This window comes from Neomonachus schauinslandi, chromosome 2, assembly GCF_002201575.2.
Source record: "Neomonachus schauinslandi chromosome 2, ASM220157v2, whole genome shotgun sequence".
NCBI lineage: Eukaryota > Metazoa > Chordata > Mammalia > Carnivora > Phocidae > Neomonachus > Neomonachus schauinslandi.
Genome location: NC_058404.1, coordinates 131,497,737 through 131,516,412, shown reverse-complemented (window position 1 = coordinate 131,516,412; position 18,676 = coordinate 131,497,737). Strand labels below are relative to the sequence as shown.

At 35.6% G+C, this 18,676-nt stretch overlaps 1 protein-coding gene across 1 annotated transcript in view; it reads right to left on the bottom strand.

Moving 5' to 3' along the window:
- Window positions 1–18,676, bottom strand: part of FAM13A (family with sequence similarity 13 member A) — a 336,606-nt gene that overhangs the window by 202,180 nt on the left and 115,750 nt on the right. Inside the window, exon 7 of the mRNA XM_044913092.1 lies at window positions 1,923–2,076. Within this exon, the coding sequence (XP_044769027.1) occupies window positions 1,923–2,076 (154 nt within the window). The remainder of the gene's footprint in view (window positions 1–1,922; window positions 2,077–18,676) is intronic.

Here is an 18,676-nt window from a genome sequence, read left to right as displayed (position 1 = left end):
AATGATTTCCAAGCAGGGACTCTTTCCACATAATTCAACAGGTGTTATTTTACTTGCACAGCATAAACCTCCTCTTGGCGCAATCCAGTTAATACCTGCATCTCAGCAAGTTTGTCTTGCCTAGATCATATTTTTCTATTTTCATTATTATTTTTTGACTTATTATCTTATCAACTCTAGTTAAAAAGTACAAGTGTAAAAAAGTGTTGATCAGAGATACAGCTGAAATAGTCAATTACTTTTTAATATTTTAAAAAGAAACCTTTGCAAAGTACTATAGGAACCAGAGGTACAAATTTAAGATAGATTTTTTTCTATTAAAAAAAATTATTTAGGGGCGCCTGGGTGGCTCAGTTGGTTAAGCAACTGCCTTCGGCTCAGGTCATGATCCTGGAGTCCCGGGATCGAGTCCCGCATCGGGCTCCCTGCTCGGTGGGGAGCCTGCTTCTCCCTCTGACCCTCCCCCCCCCATGCTCTCTCTCTCTCATTCTCTCTCTCTCAAATAAATAAATAAAATCTTAAAAAAAATAAAAATAAAAAAATTATTTAATTTTTTGGTAGCAAAACTGGTATATTTATTTCCCATATTTTCTCTTGTGAATCACTGACACATTTTCTCAGCTATTGTATTGCCTCCAATTTAGGTTATACTTTTATCTCATTTTATCATTTTTTTTTTTAAAGATTTTATTTATTTGACAGAGAGAGACAGCGAGAGCAGGAACACAAGCAGGGGGAGTGGGAGAGGGAGAAGCAGGCCTCCCACTGAGCAGGGAGCCCGATGTGGGACTCGATCCCGGGATCCCAGGATCATGACCTTAGCCGAAGGCAGACACTTAACGACTAAGCCACCCAGGCGCCCTCATTTTATCTGTGCATTATTCTTCCCTTCCCTCAAATTTTAGTTTAGAGTTCTTTTTATCAGTTTGGCAAGATTCCAGATAAATTCAGAGGTACTATATTCCTTATAGGGAGTCTGTTGTATTAACAGCATAAGCCCTGGTTAAGAAAACCTAGTTTTTTTGTCTTCGTTTGCTTTTTTAGGAGGGTGCTACTTGATACTCTTTACCTTCTATTTCTTCTTCAAAGTCATGGTCTCAACTGGAAGAAGAAATGAAAATACTCCTTCAATGACCAAAATAAGTGCTTGGGTTTTATCATTCATTGCCATATGAATCAACAGGTATAATGCAGTCTGTAAATGTGATAAGTTTCAGGAAACCTCCTAAGGGAACCTCCCATATCCATTCCATCATGGTTTGCCTCAATATAAATGAGAAAGAAATAAGATGCCTTCCCTGGAGGATTTGATTTGGTTTATCCTCAGACTCTCTCTAGAGATCTACATGTATTTCCCTAATGTGTAAAGGATAGGTTATAAATTATCAGCCAATATATAAAAAGGTAGATAGTATTGTCAAGGATTCCTTTACAGCTTATAAAAATACTCTGTTTTACTGATGATAGTTGCCAGGGACTACATACGTAGGACTTAAAACCTGAGGTTGAACTTGAAAGTGTGCCAGGAACAAGAGAGACAAAAAGACACAGTAATATTATCTTTAGGAATTTGCAATCTACTCGGTAAGCTAGCACTCCTGAACATAGCCATAAGCACATATCCTTGCTGTAACACCAGGCTTCTGTAAAAATCAACCAGAGCTGTGGGCTCACATAAGTGATTTTGAGATGATTTTACAGCAGCAAGGAAACATCAATTCACAATTATCCTCCAATTTTAGAAGAATATAGATCAATTAAATACTTGATATAGAAAACATGTTTCATAAACAGAATTCAACAAGCACAGGAATAAATCTAAATTATATCCATGACATTTTTATGACAAAGAATGATTTAAATAAAATATCTTGCATTCAAAATATAAGTAATACTGAAGATTATATGCCAAAGTTACTTACTTTTACTATGATAAGCCTAGCCAGGTTTTCACATCTCTGGTTATCATTTTCTGTATACTCTACTTCAAATAGAGTATTATAATTTTCTAGTAATTTAGCCATTATCTTGTTGCAGATGTCTTGTTCTTTCATGCCTTCAAGCCCAGGTGGCACACTAGAAATAAGGGGGAAAAAATGAGAGGAATTACTTTGTAAAAACAAAATACGCCAGCAGAGCTGACTCAGGCATATATTTTGACATCTCCTATATGATTGATCAGCATTCTTATAAGGACACATGCAATTTTCAAGTTCTATGGTGACATGTATGATATTGCTGGGACAATATTGCATCAATAGCTTGTGCTGAATAAGAAAAGTACATGTTGTTCAGGAAGAAGGTATAGGTTAACATGGGTGCCGAAATGCTTTGTATATATTAGAAATTGCTACAGAGGGGCGCCTGGGTGGCTCAGTTGGTTAAGCGACTGCCTTCAGCTCAGGTCATGATCCCAGGGTCCTGGGATCGAGTCCCGCGTCGGGCTCCCTGCTCTGCGGGGAGCCTGCTTCTCCCTCTCCCACTCCCCCTGCTTGTGTTCCCGCTCTCGCTGTGTCTCTCTGTGTCAAATAAATAAATAAAATCTTTAAAAAAAAATTGCTACACATAGGGGAGCCTGGGTGGCTCAGTCGTTAAGGATCTGCCTTCAGCACAGGTCATGATCCAGGGGCCCCGGGATCGAGCCCCGCATCAGGCTCCCTGCTCAGCGGGAAGCCTTCTTCTTCCTCTCCCACTCCCCCTGCTTGTGTTCCCTCTCTTGCTGTGTCCCTGTCAAATAAATAAATAAAATCTTAAAAAAAAAAAAGAAAAAGAAATTGCTACACATAAAGTAACATTTATGTAAGAGCAAAAGTGATTAAAAACAACTGTTTTTAATCAAAAAGAATGTTTTATCATGACAGAAACAGCCACAGAAATAATAGCAACACAATCTTATCGAAGGACTTCTTAGATAATACACAAAAAGTACAAAACTCAAAGAAAAATATGAACACTTCCAGAAAAAAAATACTAATTAATGTTGAAGCTGAGTGATAGATACATGGAAGATTTATTACTATATACTATTCTTTCTTCTTTTGGATATGTTTAAAATTTTCCATAGCAAAAAAAAAAAATGTGAAAAAGATCTTCTGAATGCACAAGAGACCATAAATAAGGTAGAAATACAAGCTACAGATTAGACATGAGTATCTCTTCAGTAACATGGACATTAGCGGTTAGACTATGCAAAGAATTCTTACTAATCAATAAAGAAGTACATTAAAAAAAAAGACAAAGGACAGGAGTTGAAAAACTCTTAGAAGAAAACAGTTGGACATCAATAATCTTATGATGCAAAGATACTTAACCTCACTGAATAACCAGTGAAAATGCATTAAAAAAGCAACACTGAGGTTAATACCCATCTATATTAGTTTCCTGTGGCTGCTGTAGCAAATTATCACATACTGTTGCTTAAAACAACAGAAATGTAGTCTTTCATGGTTCTGGAGGCCAGCAGAGTGCAATCAATATCACTGGCAGGACCACACTAGCTGGTAGCAATTCCTTGGCTGTGACCGTATCACTTCAATTTTCAATCAAGGCCAGCATCTTAAAATTCTCTCTGCTCCATCTTCACATGGCCTTCCCTGTGCGTTGACTCCAGAAATAAACCCACATTTTTATGGTCAATTAATCTATGGTAAAGGAGCCAGGAATATAAAATGGGGAAAGGACAGTCTCTTCAATAAATGATGTTGGGAAAACTGAACAGCTATATGCTAAAGAATGAAGCCGGACCATGACCTCACACCATACACAAAATCAACTTAAAGTGGATTAAAGCTTTGAATGTAAGACCTGAAACCATAAAACTCCTATAATGTAAATATTATGTAAGCTGAAAATTTGGGCTGCCTTTCATTAAAAGCGATGGATGACTCAGAGAGCAGAATCAAAAAAACAAGGGGGTGAAGTTGAAAACCATGGAGAAATATTTCCAGGGCTTGAAACCCAGTCAAGAGAGTCCCAACATTTGCCAGACTGGATATCAGAACTGCCACTGAGTCAACCAGGAAATAAAAGAAATAAAAAAGTACATAAAAACAAGTGAAAATAAAAACACAATTGTTCAAAACCTTTAGCATGCAACAAAAATGGTTCTAAGAGGGAAGTTTATAGCAATACAGGCTTACTCAACAAGTAAGAAAAATCTCAAATAAACAACCTAACCTTACACCTAAAGGTGCAAGAAAAAGAACAAACAAAACCTAAAACCAGGAGAAGGAAGTAAATAATAAAGATTAGAACAGAAATAAATTATATAAAAACTAAAAAACAAAACAAAACAAAACCAATAGAACAGATCAATGAAACAAGGAGCTGGTTCTTTCAAAAGATCAACAAAATTGATAAAACTCTAGTCAGACCCATTCAAAAAAGAGAGAGACAGGAAAGAGAGAGAGGACTCACAAAATCACAAATGAAAGAGGAGAATAACAACTGACACCTCAGAAATACAAATGATTGCTAGAGAATATTGTGAAATATTGCCAACAAATTGGGCAACCTAGAAAAAATGGATAAATGGATAAATTCCTAGAAACCTACAACCTACCAAAAGTGAAGCAGGAAGAAATAAAAATTTAAACTGATTACTGGAAATGAATTGATTTAGTAATCAAAAAACTCCCAACAAAGAAAAGTCCAGGGCAAACAGCTTCACAGGCAAATTCTACCAAACATTTAAGAAGAGTTAATACCTATCTTCTCAAACTATTCCAAAAATGAGAAAGGATAAGAACCATATGATCATTTCAATAGATGCAAAAAAGCATTTGACAAGGTAAAACATCCATTCATGATAAAAACCCTTAACAAAGTAGGTTTAGAGGGAACATAATGCAACATAATAAAGGCCATATATGAAAAACCCACAGCACTTTTGAGTGGGGTGCCTGGCTGGCTCAGTCAGTGAAATGTGCGACTCTTGATCTTAGGGTCATGGGTTAAAGCCCCAAGTTGGGTGAAGATTACATTAAAAAAAAGAGAGAGACTTATGAAAAGCCCACAGCAAACATCATCCTCAATGGGAAAAAATTGAGAGTCTTTCCCCTAAGGTCAGGAACAAGACAAGGAAGACCACTTTCACCACTTTTATTCAACACAGTACTGGAAGTCCTAGCCACAGCAATTAGACAACAAAGAGAAATTAAAGGCATGTAAATTGGTAAGGAAGAAGTAAAACTTTCTGTATTTGCAGATGACATGATACTGTATAAAGAAAACCCAAAAGACTCCACCAAAAAACTGCTAGAACTGATATATGAATTTAGTAAGTCACAGGATACATCAATACACAGAGATCGGTTGCATTTCTATACACCAATAATGAAGCAGCAGAAAGAGAAACTAAGAAAACAATACCATTTATAGTTGCACCCCAAATAATAAGATACTTAGGAATAAACCTAACCAAAGAGATGAATGACCTATACTCTGAAAATTGTAAACACTGATGAAAGAGATTGAAGATGACACAAAGAAAAGGAAAGATATTCCATGCTCATGGACTGGCAGAATATTGTTAAAATGTCTACAATACCCAAAGCAATCTACACATTTAAAGCAATACCTATCAAAATATCAACAGCATTTTTCACAGAACTAGAACAAACAATCCTAAAATTTGTATGGAACCACAAATGACCCCAAATAGCCAAAGCAACCTTGAAAAAGAAAAGCAAAGCAATTCCAGACTTCAAGTTATATTACAAAGTTGTAGTATGGTACTGGCACAAAAAGTAGACACACAGATCAACAGACCAGAATAGAAAACCCAGAAATGAATCCACAATTATATGGTCAATTAATCTTCAACAAAGCAGTAAAAAATATCCAATGGGAAAAAGTCTCTTCAAAAAATGGTGTTGGGAAAAATGAACAGCAACATGAAAAAGGATGAACTTGGACCACTTTCTTACAGCATACGCAAAAACTCAAAATGGATTAAAGACCTAAATGTCCAACAAGGATAAAGGGATAAAGAAGATGTGGGATACACACACACAGGAGTATTACTTAGCCATAAAAAGGGAGGAAATCCTGTCTTTTGCAACAACATGGATGACCTTGAAGGCGCTATGCCAAATGAAATAAGTCAGAGAAAGACAAATACCATAAAATCTCATGTATATGTGGAAACTAAAACAAACAAACAAACAAAAAAACCAAAACAAAAAAACCTGAACTCATAGATACAGAGAACAAACTGATGGTTGCCAGAGGTGAGGGTCAGTGAGAAATGAGCAAAGTGGGTGAAGGTGGTCTAAAGGTATAAACTTCCAGTTATAAAATAAATGTCCTGTGGATGTGATGTACAGCTTAATGACTATAGTTAATAATAATAATGTACTGTACATTTGAAAATTGCTAATAGAACATCTTAAAAGTTCTCATCACAAGAAAAAACATTTGTAAGTATATGTAGTGATGGATGGTAACTTAGACTTATTATGGTCATCATTTTATACTATACACATATATTGAATGATTATGTTGCACACCTAAAACTAATATGATGTCAATTGTATCTAAATAAAAAAAGACAGAAATATGTGAAAAATGTAAAAAAAAAAAAACACATTACTTTGTTTTGGGGCACAAAATAAATAAAGATATAATTTTGTGACATCAATAACTGAAAGAGGTTGGGATGGAGCTATAAAGAGCAGAATTTTTGTTTTGTTTTGTTTTTTAAGTAATCTCTATGCCCAACATGTGGCTCAAACTCACGACCCTGAGATCAAGAGTTGCATGCTCTACTGACTGAGCTAGTCAGGCACCCTGGAGCAGAGTTTTTGCATGTTATTGAAGTATAGCTGGTACTTATTCAAATTATTAGTGTTATAAGTTTAGGATGTTAGATGTAATCCCCATGGTAACCACAAAGAAAATACCTATAGAATGTACACAAAAGAGAACGAGAAAGGAATTTAAGCATTACACTGCAAAAAAATTTTAACTAAACACAAAAGAAAACAGTAATGCAGGAAATGAAAGACAAAAGAGCCGTAAGATCAGAGAAAATCTATAGTACAATGACACAGGTCCCTCCTTATCAGTAATTAATTTAAATGTAAATGGATTAAACTCTCCAAGAGAGAGAGACTGGCAGAATGAATAAAAACACATGGTCTAACTATATTCTGTCTACAACAGACTCACTTGAGATCCAAAGCCACAAACAGGTTAAAAGTAAAAGGATGGGAAAAGATAATCCATGCATATAGTAAGTGAAAGAGAAGAGAGGTGGCTATAGTAATATTATACATAATAAACTTAAAATAAAAAAAAAGGTTAAAAGAGACAAAGTCATTTTATATATATATATATACTTTGTGTCACTATATATATTTATATATATGTATTATATATATAATAAAACTTTCAATACAGCAAGAGATATAACAATTATAAACATTTACACAGCTAATGACAGTCCATCAACATATATGAAGAAAAAAGTGGACAGAATTTAAGGGAAAAATAAACAGTCTACAATGGTTCATGAGTTCAACACCCCACTCCCAACAACATATAGAACAAGCAAACAGAAGATAAGAAACGGAGGACGTAAAAAAAACAACAAACCAACTAGATCAGACACACAGAGAATATTTTACCCAACAACAACCAGAATAACCACTTTCCTCAAGTGCGTATGGGACATTTTCCAGGATATACCATATGTTAGGCCACAAATTAATCTCAATATATTTAGAAAGATACTCATTTTACAAAGTAACTTCTTGGACCACAATGGGATGAAGTTAGAAATAATAACATCAAGAAAATTGGAAAATCCACAAATTTGTGGAATTATGTTTACACAATCAGTGGGGAATAAAAAGTAAATTTCAAGGAAAATTAGAAAATATTTAGAGATGAATGAAAATGAAAACACAGCAAAACCAAAGTTTATGGGATGCAGCAAAACAGAGCCTAAGGAGGAAATTTATAGCTGTAAACACACTAAAAAGCAAGAAAGATCTCAAATAAAAACCTAACTTTACAACTTAAAGAACTAGGAAAGAAAATAAACACAAAGCTAGCAGAAGGAGAGAAATAATAAAGATTAGAGTAGAGATAAATGAAATAGAGAAACAATAGAGAAAAATCAATGAAACCAAAAGTTGGTTCTTTGAGAAGATCAACAAAATTGGCAAACCTTTAACTAGATGAACTGAAAAAAGAGAAAGGGGTGCTCAAATTGTTAAAATCTGAAATTAAAGTGGGGACATTACTTCTGATTCTATAGAAATAAAAAGAATTATAAGAGTATACTATGATATTTGTACACCAACGAACTGGATAACCCAAACAAAATGGACTAATACCTAGAAACACTAAACCTACCAAGACAGAATCATGAAGATATAGAAAATCTGAATAGACCTATAGCTGTAAGAAGACTGAATCAGTAATCAAAAATTTCCCAACAAGAAATGCCCTGGACCTGTTGGCTTCACTGGTAAATTTTACCAAACACTTAAACTGATACCAATATTTCTCAGACATTTCCAAAAAACTGAGAAGGAGCAAACACTTCTTTTTTTTTTTTTTTAAGATTTTATTTATTTATTTGAGACAGAGAGAATGAGAGACAGAGAACATGAGAGGGAGGAGGGTCAGAGGGAGAAGCAGACTCCCTGCCGAGCAGGGAGCCCGATGAGGGACTCGATCCCGGGACTCCAGGATCATGACCTGAGCCAAAGGCAGTCGCTTAACCAACTGAGCCACCCAGGCGCCCAGGAGCAAACACTTCTTAACTCATTCTGTGAGACCAACATGACCTTATGTCAAAGCGAGACAAAGACTACCACAAGAAAACTATAGACCAAAACTCCTTATGAACAATGATGCAAAAATTCTCAACAAGGTAATATCATACAGAATTCAGCAGCATGTTAAAAGGGTTATATAGCATGACCACGTAGGATTTATTCCTGGAATGTACAGATGGTTCAACATACAGAATCCATCAATGTAATATGCCACATCCACAGAAAAAAAGGAAAAATCCCAGATGATCATCTTGATTGATGCAGAAAAAACATCTACAAAATTCAACACCCTTTCATCATAAAAAACACTCAATAAGCTGGGAAAAAAGGAAAAATATCTTAATACAATAAAAGCCATATATGAAAAACCCACAGCAAACATCATATTCAATGGTGGAAAAAATGAAAGCTTTTCATTTAAGAGCAGGAACAAGGCAAGGATGCCTGCTTTCACCATTTCTATTCAACATAGTCTGGAAGTTCTAGCTAGAGCAATTAGAAATTAAAGGCATTCAAACTGGAAAGCAAGAAGTAAAATTATCTGTGTTTGCAGATATGATCTTAAGATCCCCAAAGGTTACACAAAAACCTGTTAGAACTAAAAAACAAATTAAGAAAGGTAGCAGGATACAAAGTCAACAGAAAAAAATCAATTGCATTTCTATAAACAATGAACTATCTGAAAAGGAAATCATAAAACTACTCCATTTGCAATAGCATCAAAAGGAATAAAATACTTAGGAATATATTTAACCAAGGAAGTGAAATACTTATACAATGAAAACTACAAAATGCTGGTGAAGGAAATTAAAAAACAAATAAATGGAAATATATTTAACGTTCATGGATTAGAAGACTTAATATCATTAAAAGGTGAATATTAGCCAAAGCAACCTACAGAGTCTCTGCAATCCCTATCAAAATTCCAACAGTATTTTTTTGCAGAAATAGAAAAGTCCATCCTAAAATTCGTATGGAATCTCAAGTGATCCCTAACAGCCAAAACAAACTCAATAAAGAAGAACAAAAATAGAAGACTTAACATTTACTGATTTCAACATTTACTACAAAGCTACAGTAATCAAAACAGTGAGGTATTGGCATAAAGACAGACTAATGGAATACAATAGAGAGCCCAGAAGTGAACCTTTCCTTATATGGTCAAATGAGTTTTGACAAGGGTGTTAACACCACTGAATTCAAAATGGACTATCTTTCAACAAACAGTACTGCAAAAACTGGATGTTCACATGCAAAAGAATGAAGTTAGCCTGTTACCTAACATCATATACAAAAATTAATTCAAAATGGACCAAGAATCTAAAACGATAAAACTCTTGTAAAAACACATAGAGCAAAAACTTCATGACAATGAATTTGGCAGTGATTTCTTGGCTATGATATGTAAGGCACAGGCAACAAAAGACAGACAAATTAGACTTCATGAGAATTTAAAAATTTTATGCATCATGACACTATCTACAGAATAAATAGGTAACCCACAGAATGGGAGAAAATATCTGTAAATCATATATTTAATAAGGAACTAATATCCAAATTATATTGAGAACTCCTAAATTTTAACAAATCTGATTTAAAAATTGGCAAAAGACACAAATAGACATTTCTCCAAAGAAGATATACAAATAGCCAATAAGCATATGAAAAGATGCTCAGCAAGGCAGATCATTAGGGAAATGCAAATAAAAATGACAATGAGATATCATCTCACACCCATAGGAATGGCTACTATCATGGAGCACTACATCAAAAACTAATGATGTATGGTGATTAACATAATAAAAAAACAAACAAACCCAGAAAACAAGTGTTGGTGAGGATGTAGAGAAACTGTAACGCTTGTGCCCTATTGGTGGGAATATAAAACACTATAGCAACTATGGGAAAAAAGTATGGCAATTCCTCAACAGATTAAAAATAGAATTACCTATTACCCACAAATTCCACTTCTGGACATATGCCCCAAAAAACTGAAAGCAAGGTCTGGAAGAGATATTTGTATACCCATGTTCATAAAAGAATTATTCACAACAGTTAAAATGTGGAAGCAATCCAACTATCTATCAATGGATAAATAGATAAGCAAAATGTGGTATATACATACCATGGAAAATTATTCAGCCTTAAAAATGGAAGAAAATTCTGCAATATGCTACAACATGAATAAACATTGAGGGCATTATTTTATATAAAATAAGCCAGCCATAAAAAAACAAATACTGTATACTTCCACCTACATGAGGTACTTGGAATAGCCAAAATCATAAAGACAAAGTATAATGTCAGTTGGCAGGGGTTAGGGCTGGGGTGAGGAGTTACTATTTAATGAGTATAGAGTTTCAGTTTTACAAGATGAAAAAAAGTTTTGGGGATGGATGTTGGTGATGGTTGCACAACAGTGTTAATGTATTTAATATCACTGAATTGTTCACTTAAAAATGATGACGGTAAATTTTATGTTACATGTATTTTACCACAATAAAAAACATTCACAAAAAAAAGGAAATTCATCTACCTCTACATTGCACATAAGACAACTGAGAACACTGACATCTGGTTATCATGACTCCTGAGTTATAACTGCTTAATGAAAGTCAGATAGTGATGAGGCAAGATAGATTTGCAATAATCATATTCACATTAACAACATGTTAAAGCTACGCATTATAGGGATCACGGCATTTAACAAAAATAAGATTGTTTATTCTTCAATAGAATTACCTTACTCTTTTTTTTTTTTAAGAGATTTTATTTATTTGAGAGAGAGAGAGCACTAGAGAGACAGAGTGAGCATGAGCCGGGGGCAGAGGGAGAGGGAGAAGCAGGCTCAATCCCAGGACCCTGGGATCATGACCTGAGCTGAAGGCAGATGCCAGGACCCTGGGATCATGACCTGAGCTGAAGGCAGATGCTTAACCAACCAAGCCACCCAGGTGCCCCTAGAACTACCTTATTCTCTTTATTATATGAAGTCTAGATCTAAATTAAAAGCAAACTTCAAAAGAATTATTTTAAAAATAAGCCATATTTTAACTTCTTCTGTTAAATAAATTCAAAGTTTACCCCTAAGAGCTGATTTTACTTACCTACATGTTCTGAAGACACTTTCATGAACATTATGCCAAAAGTCTGATGTGGTATTTACTATAAAATTTTCAGTGTTGTGAATGTGTCTCATACTCAAGGGTCATGTGCTATGCACATCAGATGGGACAATGGTTGAAGACTATTGCTCAGTCTAAGCATTCTCCACGGGAGTGATATTGCCCCCAAATGGGGACAAAATGGTTCCTAGAGTAGGTGAAAAAACTTACTCTTTTAAATATATAAAGTACAGATACATACACTACACACAGAGATATACAGCACATTCATGATGTTAAAATTTAATTGGGGGGTGGGGGAGATGTGATTAGGGAAAGAAAAAATCTAAGAAGGCTCCTTAGGGAAATGATAATGAAAAAAAAAAAAAAGATTGAGAAACCCTCCTCTAGTCCCTCCTCCAGTAAGTTACTATAAAAGTTTAATACTGGCTTTGAATATGGGATCCACTTGGAGGTGAGTGAACAATGCAGAGAAAAGTGGGACTCTTGGAGTAAAGGTCCAGGTGGAAGGGTCAAGGGAAGCATTTCAGATTCTGAGTTAGAAAATAAGGGTTCAGTACCTGGCTCCACCACTTAAAGTTGCCTAACTGAACCATCATTTCTTCCTTTATAAAATAGACATGCTGGTAATATTAACGTTGTAGGGATCTTCTGAGAATTAAATTTTTAAAAAGTTATGTGGAAATACTTTGCAAAAATATGGTGTCATAAAATAGTGGTTACCAGGGACTGGGGTGAGAGCAGGGGTTGCCTAAAACGGACACGGGCAACTGTTTGGAATGATGGAAATGGTCCATATCTTAACTGTGGTGGTGGTGATGAATTCTGTCAAAACACATAACACTACACTCAAATGGATGCATTCTACACTATGTAAATTGTGCCTCAAGAAATCCAACTTTAAAAAAAGTACCTTGCAAACTATAATCATACCAATGTTTTTTATTATGCAGAGTAAGATATTAGTTTTCACAGTAACACTGTTGGTTTACACTGAACTTGCAATTGACTAAAATTCTCTAGTCTTTTTTTGTAGGAATCTTACATGAATTGCTTAGATACTTTCAAATATCCAGATGTTTGACATCAAGTTACCCATCATTTGGGTGGATACATAATTTTTTTTAAAAGATTTTATTTATTTATTTGACAGAGAGAGACACAGTGAGAGAGGGAACACAAGCAGGGGGAGGGGGAGAGGGAGAAGCAGGCTTCCCGCTGAGCAGGGAGCCCGATGTGGGGCTCGATCCCAGGACCCTGGGATCATGACCAAAGCCGAAGGCAGATGCCCAATGACTGAGCCACCCAGGTGCCCCGGTTTTTGAAAACTTTCTACTGGATAACTAGATATGTTTCAATTTATTTTAGATATACAGATACATGGTTTAGGCACAATAGTGAAAAAATAATAACTGATTATTCTTAAGGATAGTTGATATTACACTACAAAAATAAAAATTAGATAGAAGTTGATATACTTAAGAACATGAAGACTGGGGTATTGTTAAGCCAGGTCTTTCTGTTCCTGATTCCTCACTATAAATATCTGCTAATCTCCATTTATTTTTTTCACTTATGATAGAAAAAGAAACATTTTCGTAGTCTTCTTCAATATTTTATTTCTAACCTTCCTATTCAACATACTATTCTTCTCACCTTTGTTTCATTGACTACTTTTATATGCATAAAGTCTTCTGTCTTAATCTAAGTCATTAATAAAAGGCTTAAGTAGATAGTGATGAAATACTTCATTTGTAACCTCTCCTTGGGCTGTCATCATTTGATTCACCCACACCCGTAGAATCTGACTGTTCACCCAGGCCTGAACGTTCCTAATTGCATTATCACTAGATTATATTGCCCAATCTTGTCTACAGACGTTCTATGCAAATATTATGTCCTTAACTTATTACTATTTTGCAATTAAAAATGCTGACATGCTGGGACATTCCCCCATTATGTGGTTCTTTTCAAAAGAAAAAAAAAACTATTACTGAAAGCAAATGCTGGAGGCCAAATTTAATAACCATTTTAAAAGGTGTAAAAGTTTCCCAATGTATATTGTCCTATCTATGAATCTACTGCAATTGACTTATACACTGATATGTTTGAATGAAAATTTAATGGAAATGAAAAGCTGGAAGATGTTTTTTAGAGATAACATTCAATAATAAAGCTCCTAATGTTTCTTGGAATTGAGGTGAGGCAGTGGAAACAAAAATTTCCAGAATTGTTTTTGTACCTGGCCCCACCCTTGGCAATGTTTCCTTCTTAAGAACTACTGATGTTGGTGTTTCCAGGTATTCAATTTATGTTATGTATGTCGGCTTCCATTCCCCCCCTTAATGCAGTTTATTAAGAGTGCCACTTACAATCTAGTCAATGAGTTAGTCATTTCTACTCAAAAGCACTAATAGAACATAAAATTTCCTAAATGAAAGTTCTAGACTATTACATCAACAATTATCCAACCACGTGTATCTACAAATCAGTATTTTGGCTAAAATGGAAAATCGTACATGAATTGCTTAGATACTTTCAAATATCCAGATGTTTGACATCAAGTTACCCATCATTTGGGTGGATACATAATTTTTGAAAACTTTCTACTGGGTAACTAGATATGTTTCAATTTATTTTAGATATACAGATACATGGTTTCAGCCACAATAGTGAAAAAATAATAACTGATTATTCTTAAGGATAGTTGATATTACACTACAAAAATAAAAATTAGATAGAAGTTGATATACTTAAGAACATGAAGACTGGGGTATCGTTATTGTCATTTTTGGTAGTTCTCCAAAGACTTGCCATGCTATTTATTATAACTAAGTATCTCTTTAAGTGTCTTCTAGAAAAACTGTCAATAGTATAGACCTGGGGTGCCTGGGTGGCTCAGTTGTTAAGCGTCTGCTTTTGGCTCAGGTCATGATCCCAGGGTCCTGGGATCGAGCCCCGCACTGGGCTCCCTGCTCGGCAGGAAGCCTGCTTCTCCCTCTCCCACCCCCCTGCTTGGGTTCCTGCTCTCACTGTGTCTCTCTCTCTGTCAAATAAATAAATAAAATCTTAAAAAAAAATAGTATAGACCTAAGGAGAATACTGAGGTAAAGGTAAAGGGGTGAATGTGGTTTTTCTAAACAACTACCAGAATTAAAAGAGTATCAGTGTCTCAAAGATAAACATTTATCTGAAAGGGTTACAATTAGAAAGGGTCTAACAGACTCTGGGTGAAGAGGAGTGCCCTGACTTAAAATCTGCCTCAAATTTTCCATGACTCCCATTTTTATACCAGGATGTGGCTGATGTTGAAGCAGCCGATTAACAGGGATGGGTTAATAACTCTATTAAAATCTTGTTCAACTCTAACACCCAGAAGCAGCCAGCGTATCTCTGGAGTTCCAGATAACCTGCATTAGAGCGAAAAGCTAAACCATGACAAGAAAGGGCACATGGAGTGGAGTGGGGTTCATGTACAGAGGTGTAAGCCCTTTGCTGGTTGCTCTGCGATGCTGCTGACTAGGAATGGTGTCAGGGCCAGAGTGACTGCCCCTGTGGTGCTTCTGTTGCTTATTACACTTGTCACCCGGGCCGCTCATTTGCAGCATCAGCACCTGAATGACACCTTGGATCTCCGCCATTTCTGTAACTCTACTTTTCTCAAGAAGTACAATGATACACTCTGGAGAGTGGGGACTACTGATGACTAGTGACTGAATAGCAGAGAAGGTGATTGTATATGCCCAACTTCGACCAACTTTAACAAAATGTAAGGATTTTGTAGAAACTCAACTTTAGGACAACCTCTCATTTTAAAGCATGAGGTGAAAAAAATCACACTTTCCATTTAAAGACTTAATTTCAGGGCCTTACCTATAAGAAACTTTTCAAAGTCATTGTTCACTAAGTATCAGTCTTAGTCCTGGGCTTGCTTATGAATTTTATCCTGACCAAAAGCGATTAAGACCAGACTGTTAGCAGTCTGAATGCCTCAAGTAATTTCTAGTGTTCTTCTAATCATTTTATGCTGGCTTTAGCATCTGATGATATAACAATACATTTTCAATCTCACAGCTTTTACTCAGGATGTTCTTTTTTCCCTGTAAAGACTTTCTTCTCCTTCTCCACTTAGTTAAGTCTAATTATCTTCCAAGTTTCAACAATGTTATGCCCCCCATCCCATCAGAATTAACTGCTGCTTCTTTATTCTCACAGAATTCATTTATTTTTCTAGCATAGCATTTATTAGATTTTTTTTAAAGATTGTATTTATTTATTTATTTATTAAGATTTTATTTATTTATTTGACAGAGACAGACACAGAGAGAGAGGGAACACAAGCAGGGGGAGTGGGAGAGGGAGAAGCAAGCCTCCCACTGAGCAGGGAGCCCGATGCGGGGCTCTGTCCCAGGACCCTGGGATCACGACCGGAGCTGAAGGCAGATGCTTAATGACTGAGCCACCCAGGCACCCCAAGATTTTATTTACTTATTTGACAGAGAAAGAGAGAGAGACAGAGAGGGAACACAAGCAGGGGGAGTGGGAGAGGGAGAAGCAGACTTCCCGCGGAGCAGGGAGCCCAATGTGGGGCTCGATCCCAGGAACCCGGGATCCCGACCTGAGCCGAAGGCAGACACTTAACGACTGAGCCACCCAGGCACCCTAGATTCTGTTTTGTGTCATAATTTGCTGTGAAGATATTTCTCTCCATTACACTGTATCTTAAGGGCAGGGAGTCTAATTCATCTTAAATCTCCAGCAGAGCCTAATACTTACAAAAACTAAAAAAAAAAAAAAAAAAGCATATTCTTAGAAGCAGAACTTATCTTTCTAGTTCCTTTTCTTTTTTTTTTTTTTTTTAAAGATTTTATTTATTTGACAGAGAGAGACACAGCGAGAGAGGGAACACAAGCAGGGGGAGTGGGAGAGGGAGAAGCAGGCTTCCCGCCGAGCAGGGAGCTGCGGGGCTCGATGCCAGGACCCCGGGATCATGACCTGAGCCGAAGGCAGACGTTTAACGACTGAGCCACCCAGGCGCCCCTCTAGTTCCTTTTCAATTGAACTAAAAAGTTACTTGCCACTTTCAATTATAAGATGAGTAAGTTCTAGGGATCTGAAGTACAGCACGGTGATTATAAATAAAAATACTACATTATATGTTTGAAAGTTGCTAAGAGAATAGATCTGAAGTGTTCTCAACACAAAAAAGAAATGATACTTATGTGACATGATGGAGGTGTTAGCTAATGCTATGGTAGTAATCTTTTTGCAATATCAAATCAATACACTGTACACCTTAAATTTATAATGTTATGTGCTAATTATATCTCAATGAAGCTGGGAAAAAATTCTTAGTGGCACCAAAAAATGTGAATTTTCTCTTTGTACATAAACAGACCATATGTTCATACTGTATAATATAAATATAGCATGAAGAATATACTCAATGTTCTTACTGTTTATATTAGAATAAATAGTATATATGACACATTTCATCTCCAATGGGAAGAAATATTCCCCAAATTAGCAAGTTACAGGCAAAATCACCCATCTTTGATCTAAGTAACCTTTGAGAAGGAACAACGGAAATGTTTCCAAATGAGCTAAAAAAGCTTTGGCAAGGCTTTTGATGAAATCAATACCAAGAAACCCATGGTCTTCACCAAGAGTTCATCTTGCAATGTTCCTGAAAAAAAAGGAAAACTTGGATTGTTCATTGCTATAGCATCAATCCATTTTCAGGTCTTAGTAAAGATGCATAACAGCAGTTACAAAAACAGTAAAAAAAAAAATTAAAAAAAAAAAAGGACGATGTTACTCTTGTTTCTTTTCCCCCGTACCTTGTATAGATACATGAATTTTATTCTAAACCTTAGCATAGTGAATACTACAGAAAAGTTTCTTCAAGCAGCAAACCTAACACAAATTTCAGCTCTCTGCCTTTTCTTTTAACTGTGGTTAAGAAAAAAAGCAGGTAATGCAGAATTTACCATCTTAACCATTTTTAAGCATATAATTCAGTAAAGTATATTCACATTGTTGTGAAACAGATATCCAAAAATTTTTCATCTTGCAAACTGAAACTCTATAGCCATTAAACAACTTCCCTTATCCTGCTCCCCCTAGGCCCTGGCAACCAACAATCTACTTTCTGTTTCAATGAATTTGACTACTTTTGATACTTCACATAAGCATAATCATACAGTATTTGTCTTATTGTGGATTTTTTAACTTAGCATAATGTCCTCCAGGTTCATCCATGTTGATGCAAATGACAGAACGCCTTTTCTTCTTTAAGGCTGAATAATATTCCCTCGTGTGTGTGTGTGTGTGTGTGTGTATCACATTTTGTTTACCCATATATCCAATCAGTTGACGTTTTGTTGCTTCCATCATGGCCAATATGCCTTGCCTCTTTTTTATATGGAAGTGTTAAAGAGCAACAAAATATTTTAATTTAAAAAAAAATTTTGCAACAAAGTGTTTAAATGTCAAGACAAGAAAGAACAGAGTAAGAAAAATGAACAAATTCTAAAGTTAGCCTTTACCCAACCAAAGTGAGCCGAAATGTTCAGAAATAACAAACATTTTCTGTTTACTTCCAGAAAAATAAAACAATAAAATGTTAGACTTCCTGAATTTAGTTGGTCTGCCAATAGCTAAGCCAAAGGGGGTCTTAAGAAAATCTAAAATAAGACAACTTAATTTGGACAACACATAATACCTTATAAGGTATTATATATTTCTGTATTCTTCAGCAGA